Source organism: Sander lucioperca, chromosome 10, assembly GCF_008315115.2.
Source record: "Sander lucioperca isolate FBNREF2018 chromosome 10, SLUC_FBN_1.2, whole genome shotgun sequence".
Taxonomy (NCBI): domain Eukaryota; kingdom Metazoa; phylum Chordata; class Actinopteri; order Perciformes; family Percidae; genus Sander; species Sander lucioperca.
In genome coordinates, this window is record NC_050182.1 from 17,901,349 (window position 1) to 17,921,870 (window position 20,522).

Consider the following 20,522-nt stretch of genomic DNA (forward strand, 5'->3'; position numbering starts at 1 on the left):
AAGAAAAGCCGTGGACGCGCATCTATCTGAATTACTTCAGCCTGGCTCGACCTAGTTGCTCCTCCACAGCCTGGCTTGGCCTTCATGAAACGCACCAAGCCAGGATGCTCAGATTAGACTAGGTCAAACCTCGCTTTATCAGTTATCCTGGATTTATATATTCTGCTTTTGTTAAACAGGCCCCTGGTTAATGAAATTAAGACTAGTTTTTTCTGTCATACAGACAAAGTGTAGTAACATGAATGTTTTCTGAATGAAGACATGTTATGGAAGATAAATAAAGGTAAAGATGATGTTTCTGTCTGTTAGTGTCTCTCCTTAAAAACAGCAGCATCATGAACAAAACATTTAGAGATCAGAGCTGAAGCTGAACAGATTATTTTAGTTTCTGCTCCACTTGTGTTCAGTCTGTTCTTGTTTCTGACAGAATATAAACTGTGTAAGAGAGTCAGGGCGCCATCTGGTGGAACAATCCTCAACTCATCCTCAAAGATACACATTTATCTCTCTTTATTGTTCCCCTTTTCAACAAGAAGAACTCTGGACATTTGTTAAGAAATGTTCTGTCTCATAAAATCCAAAAACAATGAGAGTGGAAAGTGTCAGTCATGTTGAGATAAACAGAACACTTTAATTTGGTGAAATAATCATGAACAGGAGGAAATGTTTTAGATGTGTGTGTGTGTGTGTGTGTGTGTGTGTGTGTGTGTGTGTGTGTGTGTGTGTGTGTGTGTGTATGTGTGTGTGTGTTTGTGTGTGTATTTATATTTTTTTGTGTGGCTCTGTATGTGTGTGTGTGTGTCTGTGTGTGTTAATATGACTCAAATCAAGAAAAAACTGCAGCTATTTTATTAGAATGACGTGAATACACTTGAACCCACATCTACTTTATGAATGAGTGAACATGATGACATTAAAAACAGACCCACATTTAAATTGTCACGTGTTTTATTCAACAGTAGACACAAGTTACTCTGATTCATCAGGTAGTAACATTTTACTCTGACTCATCAGGTAGTAACAGATTACTCTGATTCATCAGATAGTAACAGATTACTCATGTATTTTAAACTCAGTAGGTTTGTTTTTGACACAGGTGACCAGGATTTTCTTCTCCACCTCCTCCACCGTGTACTGACAGTTAGGAGGCTTGTTATGAGCAGGATCAACTTTACACTCAACCAGTTTAAAGTTCTCTTTGCTGACTCCCTTTCCTCCACCCCCACAGACGGCTCGGACCTCGTCCACTGTAGCTTTGATGAAGGTTTTCTCCGGCTTACAGGTGGTTTTGTTGAGGACATCATATCCTCTGTCAATCATCACCTGGGTGCATAGGTTAGCCAAGATATGCTCTTGTTCAAACTTGTTATCATCAACCCCCCTAACGTTAATCCTATTGGAATCAAAGATAGAACTGCTGCACAGTTGGCACAGAGAGAGCAGCAGAAAACTGGCAAAGAAAGAGATCTTCATGTTGATCTGGAGAACACAGAGTTATAAAAGCTGTTAGAGACTTTACTCTGACATATCTAACATCTCTTTATATTATCATATAAAAGCTGTTAGAGACTTTACTCTGACATATCTAACATCTCTTTATATTATCATTTAAAAGCTGTTAGAGAAACTCAATCACTGAAAAATAAGCAAGAACGACTAAAAAGTTAAAACAAAACGACAAAAAAGTAAAAATTGTAAAACAAGGTGCAAAAACAGAGCGTCTGAAGTGTCACGAGTAAAAAAAGTTTGAAAAAGTTCAGAGAAAATCACCAAAGACTTATAAAAAGCATCGTCCTCAAAGCTGAAACAGAATCTATATCAGCAGAGAAGTTTGAATGTCTTAGAGACAGAAAAAGCATTTCTTTCTGTGTTGCGGGTCGTACCCCCCCTCTCCCCTTTCCTGTCTAAAGATGTCACAATAAAAGCTCAAAAAATAATCTTAACAAAGTGTCTGAAAAACATAAAAAAGTATTTTTATTTTCCAAATGCTAATGATTTTAAACTTCTTTCTGAATGTTCAATGTACAGTATTATCAGACTTGGCTTTTCACTTAAAATTAAAGAAATCTATGGACTTCTTAGGTAACATTTGTTTTTATTTTGATAAATGTCTCATGTCTTTGGAGTTCTGCAGAGTTCATGAAGTGTGCTTCACACAGAAAGTCAAGAAAAAGCTGGTTGAATCTACCTTTTTGCCAGTTTTAGACTATGGAGATGTGTTTTACAGACACTCCACAAAGACTCTGTTGAAATCATTGGATTCTGTGTATCAGTGAGCACTGAGATTTATAATGCATGCAAAGTACTCTACCCATCACTGTGTATTATATGAAATGGTGTATTGGCCCTCACTCAACACAAGAAGGCTCAAACATTGGTTGATCTTTGTGTACAAATCAATAACTGCACACACTCCTTCATATTTAACTACAGTTTTAACACCTAGTAGAGATCTACTAGGTGTTAAAAGTGAACACAATCTAAGATCAAGTAGATACATACTGTATGATGTTCCACAAACTAAAACAGAGTTTGGAAAAACTGCTTTTAGTTACAGTGCTCCAACTTCATGGAATGAGTTACAATATCAGCTAAAACTGCAGGTTTTTATTTCACATACTGAATTCAAGTCCTACCTAAATCAAATATATCAACATGTCTGCACTTGTTTTAAAATGTGATTTTCTTCTTGACCAGGGCTTCCTTAAAAAGTATTATATTTATTACCAATATAGTGTGTACACCACTGCACACAGGATTAAATACATTTCATATACAGGTTCAACAGATTTATTTCTGTAGAAGAAATCCATAAAGTCCCAATGCAGCGAGATGAAGTTAGACAAACAAAACAATGAAGTGAAAATATAAACAAACTTTTGAGTTTTCGTCCTTGCAGATGAAACAGAATCAGAGAAGTTTAAATGTGTTAAAGACAGAATAATAATATAAAGTATATTTACCTGTATGACAGGAGAGAGATGAGTTCTAGAGTCAGCAGCAGGAGAGATACCTGGAATATCACATGATACATGAACAAACACTACATTACATCACAGTTAACTACATTACATCACATTTTACTACATTTATCACATTTAACTACATTACGTCACATTTAACTACGTTACATCACACTTAACTAAAAAAGTGGCGACAAAACTGTCAAAAAGCAGCAAGAAAAACTGTCAAAAAAGTGCAGAAAAAAGGTAAAAATAGCCCCGAAAAAAGTATCGAAAAGGTCAAGAATAGAACATAATTCTACGTGATACGAATTATATTTACATCACATTTAACTACATTACATCACAGTTAACTTCAAGGTTTTTTGGAAACGGGCAACAAAGTGTCAAAAATGCAACAAAAATGCAGACAAAAATGTGAAAGAGTGACAAACATCAAAGGAAATGACAAACCTTGAAAAATACGTAGAAAAAAGTGTCAAAATGTTGAAATTCTTTTTCAACAGAGTGACTGAAAATTCAACAAACAAGTTGACAAAAAATCGAAAACAAAAAGTGACAAAAACTAATGTTAGGAGCCAGAGTTAGCGTTTTCTCTTACCGTAGAGTTGGTGGAGAGAGCTCAGGTGCTGATGAAGATGAAGAAGAAGAGCAGAACTCTGACACGATGCAAATCTGAAGAATGTTCAGATAGAGAAATGAAATAATCTGCAGTCTTATATCCTCCGACAGAGAGAGGTTGTCTCTGAAGTTAACAGACATCCCACCCACTGATCCTAATTTAAATACACATGTTACTGACAGTCAAAGAAGAACGCGGAAAAACCTGAAAGAGGAATTTAAAATGTTAATGTTTAACACTTGAAGATGTTTTTACACTTTGTTCCAATGCAGGTGCGTACTGTTCATGATGACCTACAAAAATCGAGAAACATTAACTTTAAAATATACTTTTTTATATTATGAAACACAATACTGAGGCAGTTTCTATAGCAGGTTTAGCGTTAGCTTTATCTAGCAACTAGAACTGACGTTTACATCAGGAATTATTTTGCTTGATGTTAAAGTCAATTTTTTTGTGCTTAAAGTGCTTTACATTAAAAACAGCACACACATTAAAACAAAACTAGAAATAGGAATACACACACACACACACACACAGACTCACACACACACACACACACACACACACACACACACACACTCACACTTACATGGTCCTTCCATATCAGCTGTGCCATTAAGAAGGCACATCAGAGGCTTTATTTCCTGTGTCTCAAGAAATATGGTATGTCCCTTTAGATGCTACAGAACTTGTACTGCTGTTAAATTGAGAGTATACTGACAGGCAACATTGTAGTGTGGTTTGGCAGAGTTACTTCACATGACTTTAATCTTCTGACAAAGGTGGTCAAAACTGCATCTAAAATAATTGGGTTCCACTTGAACTGCTCCAAAATATTTACTGGAAACGCAGCACTAAGAAGGCACCAGGTATTATGGAGGATTCTAGTCATCCTGCACACAATCTCTTCTCCCACCTTCCATCAGGGAGACATTTGCAGAGCATCCCAACGCATACATCATGTTTCACACACACACACACACACACACACACACGCATACACACTTGCACACACACTCAAACACACACACGCACACACACACGCACGCACACACACACGCACAGATACATACACATACACACTCAAACATACACACACAGACACACAATCATACACACACACACACACACACACACACACACACACACACACACTGACACACACACACGCACACTCATACACACACACACACACACTCTCTCTCTCTCTCACACACACACACACACACACACACACACGCGCACTCTTACACGTACACACACAGACACACTCACACACAAACGCACACACACACACATACACACATATTCACAAACAAACACTCACACACACTCCTACTCTCAAGTTAAGATGTTAATGTTTTAACACTTTAAGAAGTTTTCACACTTTGTTCCAAAGCAGGAGCTTACTGTAAATGATCTTCAAAAAAAGAGAAACATTACCTTTGAAAAATACACACGCACACACACACCACATACTTACACACACACACACACACACACACACACTCATACTCACACACAGACAAAGACACGCACTCACAACTATCATACATACACACACTCATACACCACACACACACACACACACACACACCCACACAGACACATCACACTCATATACACACACACACACACCCACACCACACTCATACACACTTAAAGGACAAATGAACGGACAACACGCCGGACATTTCACCTGGGCTCCCCGGACCTAAGGGTAATACGGGGACTATGCCAAAGTCCTCATAAATCAAAGAGCGGAATTGCATTCGTTAGTGTCTAAATAACATAAATTCTCTTTTTCTTTGAAAGTCCTCATTTACCACTTGACCTGATTTTGAGTGTATCCCAGTGTATCAGAACAGCGACGCCACTGCTGGGTTCTATATTGCAGTTTCATACACATTTCTGATACACACGGTGCATTTTGGCGGGCTGTCTTGTGATTGGCTGGTTTACGCGCGTGGGCGGGGCCAAACGGAAGTCGGCTGGAAGCTCCGCCCACACATGCCCGGAGCATGGCCGAGAGACGTCGCTTGTTTAAAACTTAAATGGACCACACCTGGGAAGCAGCAGCTAGACGTCATGGACTTACTAGAGGATTAAATACATACAGGTAATGTTTATATTTGTAAATATAGTTCCATTTTTGCATGAAGAAGTGTTTCCTTTTTGCAAGAAATGACTGTAAAGTGCTATATATTTATAAGCATGTGCGATGTTAGCTGAGCTAGCTTGAGTGGCTATCAACATGTCCTACTCATTAAGCCTCAGGCTAAAGAGGTGGAGGACAGCAGGTAGAGATGAGGACAGAAGCAACATTGTCAGCAGGTCAAATTTGGTAGTTTTTAAAATGAAAGCTAGCTAGGTTAAGTTAAGCTGTGGCTATGGCATGGCTTAACTAGCAGGGCCTAGCCACATGGTCTGCTCGTTAAGCCTCGTTTAGCATTCACGTGGAGAGGAGAGGAGGACTAGAAAGCAGCTAGTTGGCAGCTCTGTTTTTTTGGAATTGGAACAAAAAAGAACTAAGAGGATGTATTGATATCATCTTTGGTTTTCCTGGTCTGTAAGTACTAAGTTGATTAACAAGTTTATGTAACTGCCTGTCTGTATCCACCTGTAGCTCTGTATCCACCTGTAGCTTTTGTAATTGCTGAGGTCTGGACCTGGTAGCCTTAACGTTTACCACAGACATTGTGTTTGTTTTAGAGAATTTAATATTTTCTTAGTAGCCCAATATTATTTTGTTTAAATATGAAGTTGCAGTGACACAGGAAGGCTGGAAGATATATAATTAATAGGAGTACTTTCAGGCCATTTAATAAATGTAATGTGTTTATGATGTTCTATTAGTGTACTAAACCTGTAAGATAAATTAATTGGTACCCATAGTAACCAACCACAATGATCAATATACAAAACATGAGGGGAAACAGACCTGACAGGTATCTGGTGCCATGTGTAGAGTATTATTTCAAAAAAATTGTTAAAAACAGTGTTTACTGTTAATATAGATTTCCACACTGTTCATTTAGTTAGCTGAGGGCAGAGGCAGTAGTATAAAGCACCATGGTTTCTATAGCAACCAGTACCTGCTTACTGAGCCTCCTGCAAATGTCTGGGTTTAGACTACTTTCCAAAGATATGACTATGTTGAATCTAGTAAACGTGTAGAGGGGATGGGAATGCCTTTTCTTTTGTAGTTTTACATACTTTTGACCATTCTTTGACCAGTCAGGTGCATGTTAATTTGAATAATTCTAAAACAGATCTAATGCCAGAAGCATCGCAGTGATAACATGTCATGCCCTGGTTCTTTTTAATGTCATAATAATCTGTAATTCATATTGACCAAAGAAACCAAATTTAAAAGGACTTTGAACCCAAAAAGACAATGTGAATCCCATTACTTTCACATGAAGATAGAGAAAATGTAGAGCGTATGATATAAAGAGAAGAGAATCAGACAGAATATGTATCAATTTAAGATTTTATCCTGAAAAACTAAACACAGCTGCTATTAGTTAAAACTTTTTTTCTTGCTACCTGTCTGTTATTTTTGGATGATAACACTGAGCAACATGGTCTATGAAGCCTACTAGAGATTCGCTCGATTTGGTTTTTGACTAGAGAAATTATCTTATGTGGTCAGTGACTTTCTACACCATCAGAAAACAGTCAGTTGGAGGCAGGATGAAGTTTAGTCTGAATATGGTCCAGCACAGCTGGAGATTAAAGCAACTGTCATCCTCCTCCTGTTAAGTAGTACAGACTCCCACCAGCTTGTTACTTTGTGAGAAAGATGTTGTTACACTTTTTATGTATTCTTAAAATAATAAAATATACATGGTGCAGTTATGAGCACATCATTTGGCTTCTGTCCAGATGTGGCTTGTACATTACTAATTTACCCAGAGTTTTGTTTTCTGATCATGCTTGTCCCAGTGAACATTGTAATCCTGACAATCACTTTTGGTAATTTAGGCTGTGACACCTGTAAACCGTAAACATGCAGCGGCGTAGACGCATTAATCCAAAGGATGATGCAAGATTTTATGTTACTGCTGAAAGTGACAAAGTGGGACTTGACATCAAGTACATCAATGCTGTAAAAGGTAAGTTTAATCTTCTGACTGTTTAATCATGATTCAACTTTAATACATATCACTTTTTGCCACTTATTTGTTGTTTTGTCTTTGATGAATTAGGCCGTGGCATCTTCACCTCTGTTCCATTTGAAAAGGGAGACTTTCTATTGGAATACAGAGGTGATCTAATAAGCAAGCAAGAATGTGAGAGGAGACAGAGAATTTACCATGACCTCCTCAAAGTGTTTATGTTCGAGTTCCATTTTAATGGAAAACTGTGGTGGTACGTATATATGTCACTGGTTAAACTAATCAGAATTATATGACTCTTTTTCTCTTTTCTCACATCAGGTTAATTTACATTGCATTAGTATAAAAACTGATTGTTTTGAAAATGTTACTTGTGTTTTTGTAGTGTTGATGCAGCAATAGAGAATGGGTCACTTGGCAGGCTTGTAAATGACGACCATATAAACCCTAATGCCAAGATGAAGTACCTCACTGTGCAAGGGAAGCCCCATCTCTGTTTGTTTGCAGTTCGAGACATAAGTCCAGGAGAGGAGATCACCTATAATTATGGTGACTCAGACTGGCCGTGGAGATGCAAGGTGGTCAAAATTTGACTTTGTGAAATTGATAGTTCTCATATAAGAAATGCTTTAACCATAGAACATTTCACATACCAAAATAATGTACATTTTCCATCTAGCTTCAGGTAGAACATGATTTTTATAGCTTTTGTTAGCAGTTTGTTAGCACCACCAGTCCTGATGCCACCTACCCAGCACACCATAGCAAAGATGATACTGACCATTACAGACTGGTAGAACAAAAACAATGAAGTCATCAAATGCTGTGTTCATCAGAGTATAGTTTTCATAGTCCAACGGTCTACATTATGTTTTGTTTTTTTCCTTTTACAGGCCCTTGATGACGAAATGGCTCCAAAGAGTTGTGATGACACAAATGTCCCATCCACAGTTGATGAGACTGAAGAGGTATATCTTCACAAAAGATAGATTTTTATAAATATCTTGCTCTGATTGTTAATATCTTAGAAAAGTTGTCAGTGAGTTTAAAAGCAAGGTTTTCCTCTGTCTTTCTGTCAACAGAAGAATGTTTTCTTTTTTTATTCAGATGTCAAATATCCTCTCTAGTAGTACGTTCCCAGGACTTTCTCTTTATTGTCCTTTGTCTCTGTTTCATCTTCTACAGCTGACCACTGAGAGCAAGTGCATCCATACAGCTGTCAACCACCCAAATCAGACCAGTCCAGAGCTCGGCCCACTCACCAAGGTTGGAGAGGTAAATTAAATCTGATGTACAACTTAGTGAAGTTATTTGTGGCAAAATTTTAAATCTACCAACCTATTTCAATGTGTGTGTGTGTGTGTGTGTAGTCGCCTGAGTAGAACATGCTTTATGCGGACAATGTTGAGTAGAACATGCTTTATGTGGACAATGAAATGGAAGGACATTGTCTAAACATGCTTTTTCAAGCTTCAGTCAATAGAATATCTGAGTGTATGTGTATCAAACGGTGAACCCCACCCAAATATGACTTGGGAGGACCATACAGTTTAGAGGGTCATGTCACCAGAGGCATCACTTTGGTTTTTAAGAACACTTGGACTGCCTGCATTTGATCTGTATGTTGGTTTAATGTGAATGATACATTGTTTAGGTACATCTAGTAGATGAGCACTCACTCAACAACACTGATGAAAATTCATGACAAGATGTCATTTAAAAAGAATCATAGCAAATCTAAGAACTATAAAAGGACTAAAAAGTCACTCCATGTAAAGCTTACAGCCACTTATTCTAGAAGTGTGATCATTCTAGCAAGTGGGCTGGCAATAGATAAAACAAACGAAGTAATCAAATGCTGTATTCATCAGAGTATAGTTTTCATAGTCTACAGACTGTAGTCATGTGGCCTGTTCAGTGACTAAAGAACCGTTTCAGAGACTACATGTTTTCCACAGAACACTCAGAAATACAGCCATGATATCTTTTCACAGAATGCTACACAGGGAACACCTTGTCTTCAAGATATTTATGATAATATAGATTTGTTGTTTTTTTCCTTTTTACAGGCCCTTGATGACGAAATGGCTCCAAAGAGTTGTGATGCCACAAATGTCCCATCCACAATTGATGAGACTGAAGAGGTATATCTTCACAAAAGATAGATTTTTATAAATATCTTGCTCTGATTGTTAATATCTTAGAAAAGTTGTCAGTGAGTTTTAAAGCAAGGTTTTCCTCTGTCTTTCTGTCAACAGAAGAATGTTTTCTTTTTTTATTCAGATGTCAAATATCCTCTCTAGTAGTACGTTCCCAGGACTTTCTCTTTATTGTCCTTTGTCTCTGTTTCATCTTCTACAGCTGACCACTGAGAGCAAGTGCATCCATACAGCTGTCAACCACCCAAATCAGACCAGTCCAGAGCTCGGCCCACTCACCAAGGTTGGAGAGGTAAATTAAATCTGATGTACAACTTAGTGAAGTTATTTGTGGCAAAATGTTAAATCTACCAACCTATTTCAATGTGTGTGTGTGTGTGTGTGTGTGTAGTCGCCTGAGTAGAACATGCTTTATGCGGACAATGTTGAGTAGAACATGCTTTATGTGGACAATGAAATGGAAGGACATTGTCTAAACATGCTTTTTCAAGCTTCAGTCAATAGAATATCTGAGTGTATGTGTATCAAACGGTGAACCCCACCCAAATATGACTTGGGAGGACCATACAGTTTAGAGGGTCATGTCACCAGAGGCATCACTTTGGTTTTTAAGAACACTTGGACTGCCTGCATTTGATCTGTTTGTTGGTTTAATGTGAATGATACATTGTTTAGGTACATCTAGTGGATGAGCACTCACTCAACAACACTGATGAAAATTCATGACAAGATGTCATTTAAAAAGAATCATAGCAAATCTAAGAACTATAAAAGGACTAAAAAGTCACTCCATGTAAAAGCTTACAGCCACTTATTCTAGAAGTGTGATCATTCTAGCAAGTGGGCTGGCAATAGATAAAAAACAAAGTAATCAAATGCTGTATTCATCAGAGTATAGTTTTCATAGTTTACAGACTGTAGTCATGTGGCCTGTTCAGTGACTAAAGAACTGTTTCAGAGACTACATGTTTTCCACAGAACACTCAGAATACAGCCATGATATCTTTTCACAGAATGCTACACAGGGAACACCTTGTCTTCAAGATATTTATGATAATATAGATTTGTTGTTTTTTTCCTTTTTACAGGCCCTTGATGACGAAATGGCTCCAAAGAGTTGTGATGCCACAAATGTCCCATCCACAGTTGATGAGACTGAAGAGGTATATCTTCACAAAAGATAGATTTTTTATAAATATCTTGCTCTGATTGTTAATATCTTAGAAAAGTTGTCAGTGAGTTTTAAAGCAAGGTTTTCCTCTGTCTTTCTGTCAACAGAAGAATGTTTTCTTTTTTAGTCAGATGTCAAATATCCTCTCTAGTAGTACGTTCCCAGGACTTTCTCTTTATTGTCCTTTGTCTCTGTTTCATCTTCTACAGCTGACCACTGAGAGCAAGTGCATCCATACAGCTGTCAACCACCCAAATCAGACCAGTCCAGAGCTCGCCCCACTCACCAAGGTTGGAGAGGTAAATTAATCTGATGTACAACTTAGTGAAGTTATTTGTGGCAAAATTTTAAATCTACCAACCTATTTCAATGTGTGTGTGTGTGTGTGTGTGGTAGTCGCCTGAGTAGAACATGCTTTATGCGGACAATGTTGAGTAGAACATGCTTTATGTGGACAATGAATGGAAGGACATGTCTAAACATTAGAACATTTGGACTGCCTGCATTTGATCTGTATGTTGGTTTAATGTGAATGGTAAGTTGTTTGGTTACATGTATGGATAGGCACCCTATTGTTATACCATAATTCCCCATCTACAATTTAAAAATAGAAGAAGGTATATCTTCATAACCTATAAATAAGCTGCGTATAAATAAGATACGCTATAATAAGCTGTGTATAAATAAGATACGCTATAAAAACAATAAATACAATGCAATAAAAGGTAATATATGTATGAAGTAAATTAAATGTCACATTGGTATTGGATTTAAAGTGATTAGATATTGACATGTAAATATGACATATCTTTCTGTCCAAACTATGTGGCATAATAAATACTACAATTACATTTTTCGCCAACAGTGTCAAAAACACCGCCTGGTGTGCGCAACAGTATCCTCCTTGGACAGTGTGTTAATTGTGTGGGACCCGTATCTTCCTTCAAGTGCTTGGCTATCGATGCACAGGTTAGATATTTAGTGAATTAGTATAGAGTGTACATGTGTTGTGCTCTAACCCACTTAAATAGACCTGCAGTGTTAACATTATTTTACTCAAATGTGTTACAGTTTGTTCAGGGGTCTGGCATAAATCCTGCCTCAAGCAAATTACAGGAGATACTTTCACAGCACAGCACAGGTGAGTATCTACTGAGTGAGTGTTGAACTTGAACTGTCTATAAGATTCAATCACCCTGTAAATAATTTGCTTTATCACCAATTCAGGCGCAGCAGTCTTCTGAGGATGAACTGCTGTCAGATCAGGACAAAATTCCAACTCCAGAATTGGACCAAATATCATCTGATGAAGCTGAGGACATGTCTGACAAGGAATACATACCTGACTCGGAGGATGATGAATATGATTCAGATGCCAGCATACCCTTATGTCAAGTCAGGCAAGAGCTGCACATATTCAAGTAAAACCAGTAATACCTGATGTTGGAACATCTTATGGGTCAGACACAGGCACCCAGTTGTGCCCAGTACATCAAAATGTTGGCCACCCCTTAAAAATAAGATGATTCCCAATGCTGCTGACACATCTAATTCAGCAAATTCTATCAAAGACTCATCAAAGGAAAAGCCAGATGATGAAGCTGTGACTCATGAACAAGAATTACCACATCTGATTATGAGTAAAAAAAATTACTGTTATGTTTGTGGTAAGCCACAAAGCAAAATTTCCCGCCACTTGAAAACACACAAGACACATGCCGAAATTGTCCATGCATTTTCCCTTCCTGAGGACTCAAAGAGCGCAAGATATTATTAGAAAAAATGAGGAATAAGGGAAATTTTAAACACAACACTGCAGTTTTGCAAGATGGAACAGGATCACTGAAAGTGAAGAGAAAGCCAAAAGCTAAACACTGGCAGGAAAGTTTATTCACTGTATGTATTGTCAGGGATGTACATACGTAAGGAGCTTTGGAGACATGTCCGCAGATGCCCCTTTAAGCCAGAAAACGAAGATTTGGATGACAAACCTGGGAGAACCAAAGTACTGGGCTTGGCTGCAGCTCTGGAGTCTACATTCTGTCAGCAGATCTCAGTGGAGTGTGGAAGCTCCTTAGTGTCATGAAACAAGATGAGGTGGCCTCAGTTGTGCGAAATGACCTCTCTATTATTCAGTTTGCCCAGTCACTCTACAACAAACATGGACAAGACCCTACAAAATATGAATACATTCGACAGAAGCTCCGTGAAGTGGGGCGTCTGTTGTTATGCCTGCGTACAGAATTCTCAGTACATAACCTAGAGGAGGCTGTTAAACCTGCTAACTTCCAGAGAGTTGTGCAAGCAGTAAAGAAAGTTTCAGGTTTTGATGAAGAAAACACTCGTACCAGAAACCAAGCCTTGCGCTGAAACTGGGGCATACACTGCAGAAAATCGCTGACATTATTCATTGTAGGGCACTCATGGCAGAAGATGAAGAGCTGATCAGGTACACTGACATATTCAAGACGTTGTACACCTCCAGGTGGGCTGAGTTGGTGTCTCACAGTGCCCTGAACACACTGAGTGATGCAAAATACAACAAACCATCAACCTTGCCCTTCACTGAAGATGTTCAGATCCTTCATCAGTACCTTGAGAAATCTGCAGAAAGTGCCTTCTGCAGCTTGAAGGAAGAGGCCACCACTCAGAACTATGCTCAACTTGCAAAACTCACACTTGCACAAATCATTGTGTTCAATCGAAGACGTGCTGGGGAAGTTTCAAAATGCGCCTCAAAAGTTTTCATGAAAGGGACAACACAAAGCTCCATGAAGATGTTGCCATGGGGTTGTCAAAGACTGAACAGAAGCTCTGCAACTTTTTCAGCCGAATTGAAATCATGGGGAAAAGGGGCAGAAAGGTTGCAGTTCTGCTCACACCAAGTGTGGTGGATGCTTTGTCACTACTTGCCAGTAGAAGAACTGAATGTGGCGTTTGTGCCACAAATGTCTTCCTGTTTGCAAGACCAACGTCAATGAGCCACTACAGAGGACAGGACTGTTTGCGTGTTCATGCAAGCCAGTGTGGAGCAAAGCACCCGGAGTACCTCAGGTCAACACAACTCAGGAAACATGTTGCCACACTCTCACAAGTCCTTAATTTAAAAAACAATGAACTTGATCAGGTTGCAGACTTCCTGGGTCACGACATCCGTGTTCACCGCGACTTCTACAGATTACCAGTTCCCACAACACAACTGGCTAAGATTTCCAAACTGCTTTTGTCAATGGAGAAAGGACACCTTTCCAGCATGCAGGGGAAGTCACTGGATGAGATTGAAATTGAAGGTTTGTACAGAAATTAGCCCTTGTAGATATTATCTGAGTGTTTGTTTTTTCCTTTGAATGTTAATTTATAAACATCTAGACTTGGCATAGTCAGCATCCTTTTCCAAGAAAAAAAAATCACCTTTCATGTCCAAATATGAGTTGAGGATTACTATTCAGAAATATAAGCATAAGTCTACAGTATGGCTGGACAGTAATTCAAAATTGTTTGTGGAGGTGCAGTTGAATTACGTTAAATATTAACATAATATCATATTGTGTAAGCATTTTACATGGATTGTTTTATCTTATGTGCTCATGGACCACATTAAACATAAACACAGGTATAATGGCTCAAAACTACTCAAGTAAAAATAGGTACTTTGCAAAAAGTGGCAAGTACAAAACCACAGGCCTACTATCTTTTCCCTAGGTCTTTTTATTTGATGTGGCTATTTCAACCACAGATTTGTATGTCCAGCTATTTATATGAGTTTTTACTAATGCCATTTTCCAGATGAGATTACGTTAAGTGACGCTGAAGACAGTGGGAGCGAATCTGATAACGGCAACACAGAAGTCACAGCAACAGAGTTTGGAACTGTGGAGCCTGTGGATATTGACTCTACAACCACAGAGCGAGGCCATGACATTGGAGGCTCTGGTATGTTAACTCACTTCATAGTCACTGCTGATAAAATGTATTTTTTCCTGTGACAAAGGTAACTTTTGTTAAATTGTGTGTTCAACAGGATCAGTGTCATTTGTGTCGTCCACAGTAAATGAAAGTGTACTTCCCTCTGAAGGTAAGATTCAGATTCAAGAGGTTTATTGTCTTATGCACAGAAGAAACACAGTGGTTTATACCATACAATGGAATTCTTACTTTGCCCAAGTCCCTTAACAGAACAGTTCAATAATAAGACAAATACACAACACAAATAGAATAAAATAAAAAATATTAAATTTAAATATAACTTACAGTGTACAGTAAACCTAAGTTGGAATTAAAAGAAAAAAAGAAACCTGAGTTGAATAAGGTGCTCTGTGCCACACAGTTACAGCTAAGGTGTCGATAGTCATTCAGACAAGTCACAGTGTCCTTCTTTGGGAGGGGCACGATGGTGGTGGACTTGAAGCAGGTGGGGACCGAGTGGTGACACAGAGTGGTGTGTCCAGTATGCCCTTGTTGGCCATAGTCCCTCCCTTTCAGCTGGTGTTGAGGACGTTGAAGTGAGCGGTTTGTTTTCTGTTTGCAGTCTGTGATGTGTTGCAGACCTTGCCACATGCTCCCAGGATCAGCAATGGTGTAATATCCCTCCAGCTTCAGTCTGTATTGTCTCTCGGCCTGTCTGATTGATCTACGCAGGTCATATCTGGCCGTTCTCTAGTCCTCAGTGTCACCTGAGACACATGCAGCAGAGCGCGCACATAGCATGGACCACACTTCAGTTAATCCAGGGTTTGTCGTTGGGGTAGGTCTTGCAGCGTTTAGTGGGGATAATTTTTGTATTTGCGAATGTAGCCAGTTACAGCTGCAGCATATTCCTATAGGTCCACAGTACAGTCCCCTCTCAGAGCAGGAGTTTTAAACACACCCCGGTTTGTACTGTTAAAGCAGTCCTGAAGCACTAGTTCAGATCCTTCATTCCACACTTTAATAGTTTTACTTACTTGTGGTTTGATAGTCCAAAGTGCAGCCGAGGCACAGCCTTGTAGGCGTTCTTCACGTTGCTGTACACTTGGTCGAGAGTATTCTTCTCCCTCAAAGGAAAGCTCATGTGTTGATGGTACTTTGGTAGGACGCTCCCTGAGGTTGCAGTAGTTAAAATCACCGGCCACGATGATGGATGGCATCTGGGTGTGCAGTCTCCAGCTTGCTGATGAGGTCCTGTAGCATCCACATCAAGCAGAGGCACAGCGCTGAACTCGCTTGGTAGATAAAAGGTTCTGCACTTTAGCATTAAAAGTTCAATGTCCGGTGAACCGTGCTTTTCAACAATCTGCACATTCCCACACCATCTGTTGTTAATGTACACACCGCCTCCCCTGGTCTTCTTCGAGGCCTCTGTGCGGTCTCCATCTTGGATGGAGTGTGTGTGGAGCAGGAGAACCGAGTTTGGCGTGCTGTCAGAGAGCCAGATCTCAGTGAGAATAAGAGCACAACATTCCCTTATCTCACGCTGAGTTGTAGTCCTAGTTCTCAGCTCGTCCATCTTATTTGTCAAGAGAGCGGACATTAGCCAGCGTGGTCCTGTAGCTCAGCCTAGCATGTAGCCCACCTCTCTTGCCTCGTCACCGCTGTGGGCGCACCGGTGTTGCTGTGTCCTGCCAGCTCAAAGTTCAAGAGGCAGTGTTGTAAGCTTGTGTTGGACATTGCCAATGTCCAGAAGTTCTTCCCTGCTGTATCTTACTGTCCCACACACGAGCTGTGCATGTAAGATGCACAATAACTAAATAAACAAAGTTACGTCAGTGTCAGGAGAGAGAAGCAAACACCAAGTCCACTGTGGGCACCATGTTGAATTGTGAAGCACCTTAATGTGCTTTGAATAAGACACATCCTTTTTTAGGCCAGGTATGAAAGGAAGAAAAAGCTAAATAAAAACTCATACCATTTTAAAAAGAATAAAATGAAGTGGGCACCATGTTGAATTGTGAAGCACCTTAATGTGCTTTGAATAAGACACATCCTTTTTTAGGCCAGGTATGAAAGGAAGAAAAAGCTAAATAAAAACTCATACCATTTTAAAAAGAATAAAATGAAGTATAGGAATAAAACCGAAGACCAAAAAATGACTTTGCAGTGTATTCTACACATGCCACAAAACTGCAACATCCACAGTTGGATTCCATCCAAGGATATTTATGCACGTCTCTGTGATGTTTCCTGTCTCTGAAGTTTTCAACTATCAAAATGCAAGAGTAATCTTAAAGAAAGGGATATAAATAAATAGCCCTAAATTTAACTGTACTGCATTTGTACAAAACATCTTGTCTGCAAGGGAGCATATACACTTAATTTATAATCGGAAAATGTATACTGAATTTGAGATAACCTCCATCTCTTCGTATGTTCTCTTGATTGCCCATGATTACGTTCTATTAATTCTCTTATTGGCCAGTTGGTTAAAAGACTAAAAATGAATGAGTCACAAAATCCCACAAAATCTGGAAGATTAAGAGGTTAAAAGTAGTATTAGGCAGATTGTTACGTACTTTGTGTTATGTTTCAATATCAAGAATAAACTTTCAGACCAAGTTCCTACACTATTTAGCTAACCCTATGAAATCAGATTTAAACTGAAAATCAGACTTTAAATCCCATAGTCTTTGTTTCATTTAAAATAAGGGGTGTTGAAGTACAATGCCAAAATAACTTAAGACATGTTACTAATTGTAGTATTACTAACTGTACTTAAATTAATTCAAATATCAAAAGGTTTAGCCCCTTAAATAGATGAACAGCAAAGACATTCTAAAAATGTTTTAATGCTGATGACTTTAATACACTGTATTGTCCACACTCTAATGTGGGCTAGTAAAGTTGGTCAAATCACATCGAGTGAGCAATTAACTGATACCCAAAGTGAATTATTAAGAAAAAAACACATTTTGTTTGTGATATATGTTGTTCTTGTTTGCCTATCTTCCAGGGAATTATGCTGATAAAGAACATGGATCCAGAAGAGTGGCAAAGAAAGTGTGGTCTAAGGCTGAGGTCGCCGCAGTAATGCGACACTTCAAAGATCATATAAGCAGGGGAAAACTGGCCACCAAAACTGAATGCAGTCACTGCAAACTGGTGGAAGACCCTGTGTTGGCACAAAGAACAGTGCAAAATATAAGGGACTTTGTTAGAAATAGAGGAATAACTGCAAAGAGGCAGTCACAAAACGAAAAGATTTAAATACACTGACAGTTGTGGTGGTGTGTTTGTGTTAATATGTTTTAAAAAGTGTGGCTCTTGTGTTACAAGTTATCTGCCTGTTATAGGTTGTAATAATGGCATTTTAAAGGTTCAGTACAAAAATAGAAGGTGGAATTATACAAAGAGGCCATCACAAAAACAATTTTATTATACATTTTATTAATTTATTTTTGTTATGAGCAACCATGGGTCTTTTGAAGTTGGGTAAGAATGAGACTCAAGCAAAAAAGCTAAAATAAGTTATTGTCGCGGCACTTGTGTTGTGTGACAATCTATTGTTTAGCTGTACCAGGCTGCTATCTGGCTGTTAGTCAGTGTCACCAACTAACAATGGTGATATTTGAGTTGTACAATAAAATAATAATTAAGTCCCATTAATGCTTGGTGGTGTCAGGTTAATGTGTATTTATGTTAATGAGCAGTATATTTAAGTGACGTCATTGTCCCTTTAAAGTCCCAATAATGTTTGTTTGGACCTTATAAGTCACATATTTTTCAAAAGGAGAACTGTCTCTATAAACCACAATAGTTTTAGGGTGGTGTGTATCACGCTCTGAAGGGTGTATCTGAAGTCTAAAGTGACCTGACTTTTTTTCAGATTTTTTTGAGTGTTTTAATCTAACTCCCATAGCTCTAGGACCTCAGGAAAGGGTAGTCCATCTAAACCACCACCGGGCCTGTTTGGAGAAAAAGTCCGGCTAATCCACATAGACCCGTATGTGTGTGTGTGTGTGTGTGTGTACGTGTGTGTGTACGTGTGTGTGTGTGTGTGTGTGTGTGTGTGTTTGTCTGCGTATGTGTGTTGGTGTGTGTCTGCGTGTGTGTGTGTCTGCATATATGTCTGTGTGACTGTGCGTGTGTGTGTGTGTGTGTGTTTGTCTGTGTTTGTGTAAGAGAATATATGTGAAATATGTTGCTTGAAAAGAAGCGGGCTGAACAACATTGCATTGAAAACAAAAAATAAAATGCATTAATGACAAGGATGTTCAAAAAAACATATTATACGATGGTGTTAAGGCATACAATTTCCTAAATATGGATTGTTAGTTTATATCTAAAGTTTACTGAAACAATGAAAGTCTGAGGTCTTTAAAGTAACTTTTATATTATGTGTGTGTGTGTGTGTGTGTGTGTGTGTGTGTGAGTGTCTGTGTGAGTGTGTGTGTGTGTGTGTGTGTGTGTGTGCCAGCATGTGTGTGTTTTGGTGTGTGTGTGTGTATGTGTGTGTGTGTGCGTGCGTATGTGTTCCTGTTTCTGCATGTGTGTGTGCATGTGTGTGTGTGTGTGTGTTTGCATGTGTGTTTCTGTTTATGTGTGTGTGTGTGTGTGTATATGTTTGTGTGTGTGTGTGTCTGCATGTGTGTGTGTGTGTGTGTGTGTGTTTGTGTGTGTGTGTGTCTGTGTTTTTGTGTGTGTTTTTGTCTGTGTCTGTGTGTGTGTCTGCGTATGTGTGTTGGTGTGTGTGTGTGTGTGTGTGTGTGTGTCTGTGTGTGTGTCTGTGTCTGTGTGCGTGTGTCTGTGTGTGTGTTTGTGTGTGTGTGTGTGTGTGTGTCTGCGTATGTGTGTGTGTGTGTGTTTGTGTGTGTGTGTGTGTCTGCGTATGTGTGTTGGTGTGTGTGTGTGTGTGTGTGTGTGTGTCTGTGTCTGTGTGTGTGTTTGTGTGTGTGTGTCTGTGTGTGTGTGTGTGTGTCTGTGTGTGTGTTTGTGTGTCTGTGTCTGTGTGTGTGTGTGTGTGTGTGTGTCTGTGTGTGTGTGTGTGTGTGTGTGTGTGTGTGTGTGTCTGTGTGTTTGTGTGTGTCTGTGTCTGAATAGACAGACAGAGACAGAGAGAAACAGACAGACAGACGGGCAGAGACAGACAGAAGTGGAACACTAAAGATGTAGACTAATGTTCATATTACTGCCTGTAGTATTCAATTCAACTGTCTGTGAAAGGGTTGTCAGGGTAACGTATGACCAGTGAAAACACCCTTTGAAGTCTGTGATGAGATCTCTTTGATCTTTAATCAGGTTAACGACCGTGTCACCTGCTGAAACTGTCAGCTGTGCCCCACTGGAGCTATTCAAAGACACAGAGCAAGCTCTCAAATAAAGCCTCAGACTGCTAAAACGATAAGGGCTATCGGTGAAATGATGTAACCGTGAGCACCACAAGACCTTTGTGAACGTATTCATGTAAAATTTATGTTGATAAACTTAAAAATGTGGGCATATCAGCGAATTAAAAAAGTGGTTCGCTCTGCGTTTCGCTGGGAAATGTGGAGGACCTTTAACATGGCCGTG

General features: G+C 39.1%; 3 protein-coding genes and 1 long non-coding RNA gene across 4 annotated transcripts; 3 read left to right on the forward strand and 1 right to left on the reverse strand.

The window, feature by feature from the left end:
- Positions 1-930: 930 nt before the first annotated feature.
- LOC116058381 lies at positions 931-3,677 on the reverse strand. Its single transcript, XR_004898623.1, has 3 exons — positions 3,565-3,677; positions 2,964-3,013; positions 931-1,479 (listed from the first exon to the last, which is right to left on the reverse strand). It is a non-coding gene; the product is annotated as an uncharacterized LOC116058381 (long non-coding RNA).
- A 1,597-nt stretch (positions 3,678-5,274) lies between these two features.
- Positions 5,275-8,553, forward strand: LOC118496150 (histone-lysine N-methyltransferase set-1-like). The gene is made up of 4 exons (XM_036006649.1): positions 5,275-5,707; positions 7,576-7,706; positions 7,800-7,962; positions 8,095-8,553. Exons 2-4 carry the CDS (start codon positions 7,601-7,603, stop codon positions 8,300-8,302), a joined length of 477 nt encoding a protein of 158 aa, XP_035862542.1. The 5' UTR covers positions 5,275-5,707; positions 7,576-7,600; the 3' UTR covers positions 8,303-8,553.
- A 64-nt stretch (positions 8,554-8,617) lies between these two features.
- On the forward strand, positions 8,618-13,125 carry LOC118496116. Its single transcript, XM_036006407.1, has 8 exons — positions 8,618-8,677; positions 8,895-8,984; positions 9,779-9,853; positions 10,071-10,160; positions 10,957-11,031; positions 11,249-11,338; positions 12,267-12,439; positions 12,990-13,125. The coding sequence occupies exons 1-8, from the start codon at positions 8,618-8,620 to the stop codon at positions 13,123-13,125; spliced, it is 789 nt and encodes a 262-aa protein (XP_035862300.1).
- A 647-nt stretch (positions 13,126-13,772) lies between these two features.
- LOC118492918 lies at positions 13,773-18,259 on the forward strand. Its single transcript, XM_031289963.2, has 4 exons — positions 13,773-14,329; positions 14,826-14,972; positions 15,061-15,114; positions 17,965-18,259. Exons 1-4 carry the CDS (start codon positions 13,825-13,827, stop codon positions 18,216-18,218), a joined length of 960 nt encoding a protein of 319 aa, XP_031145823.2. The 5' UTR covers positions 13,773-13,824; the 3' UTR covers positions 18,219-18,259.
- The last annotated feature ends 2,263 nt before the right edge of the window (positions 18,260-20,522 follow it).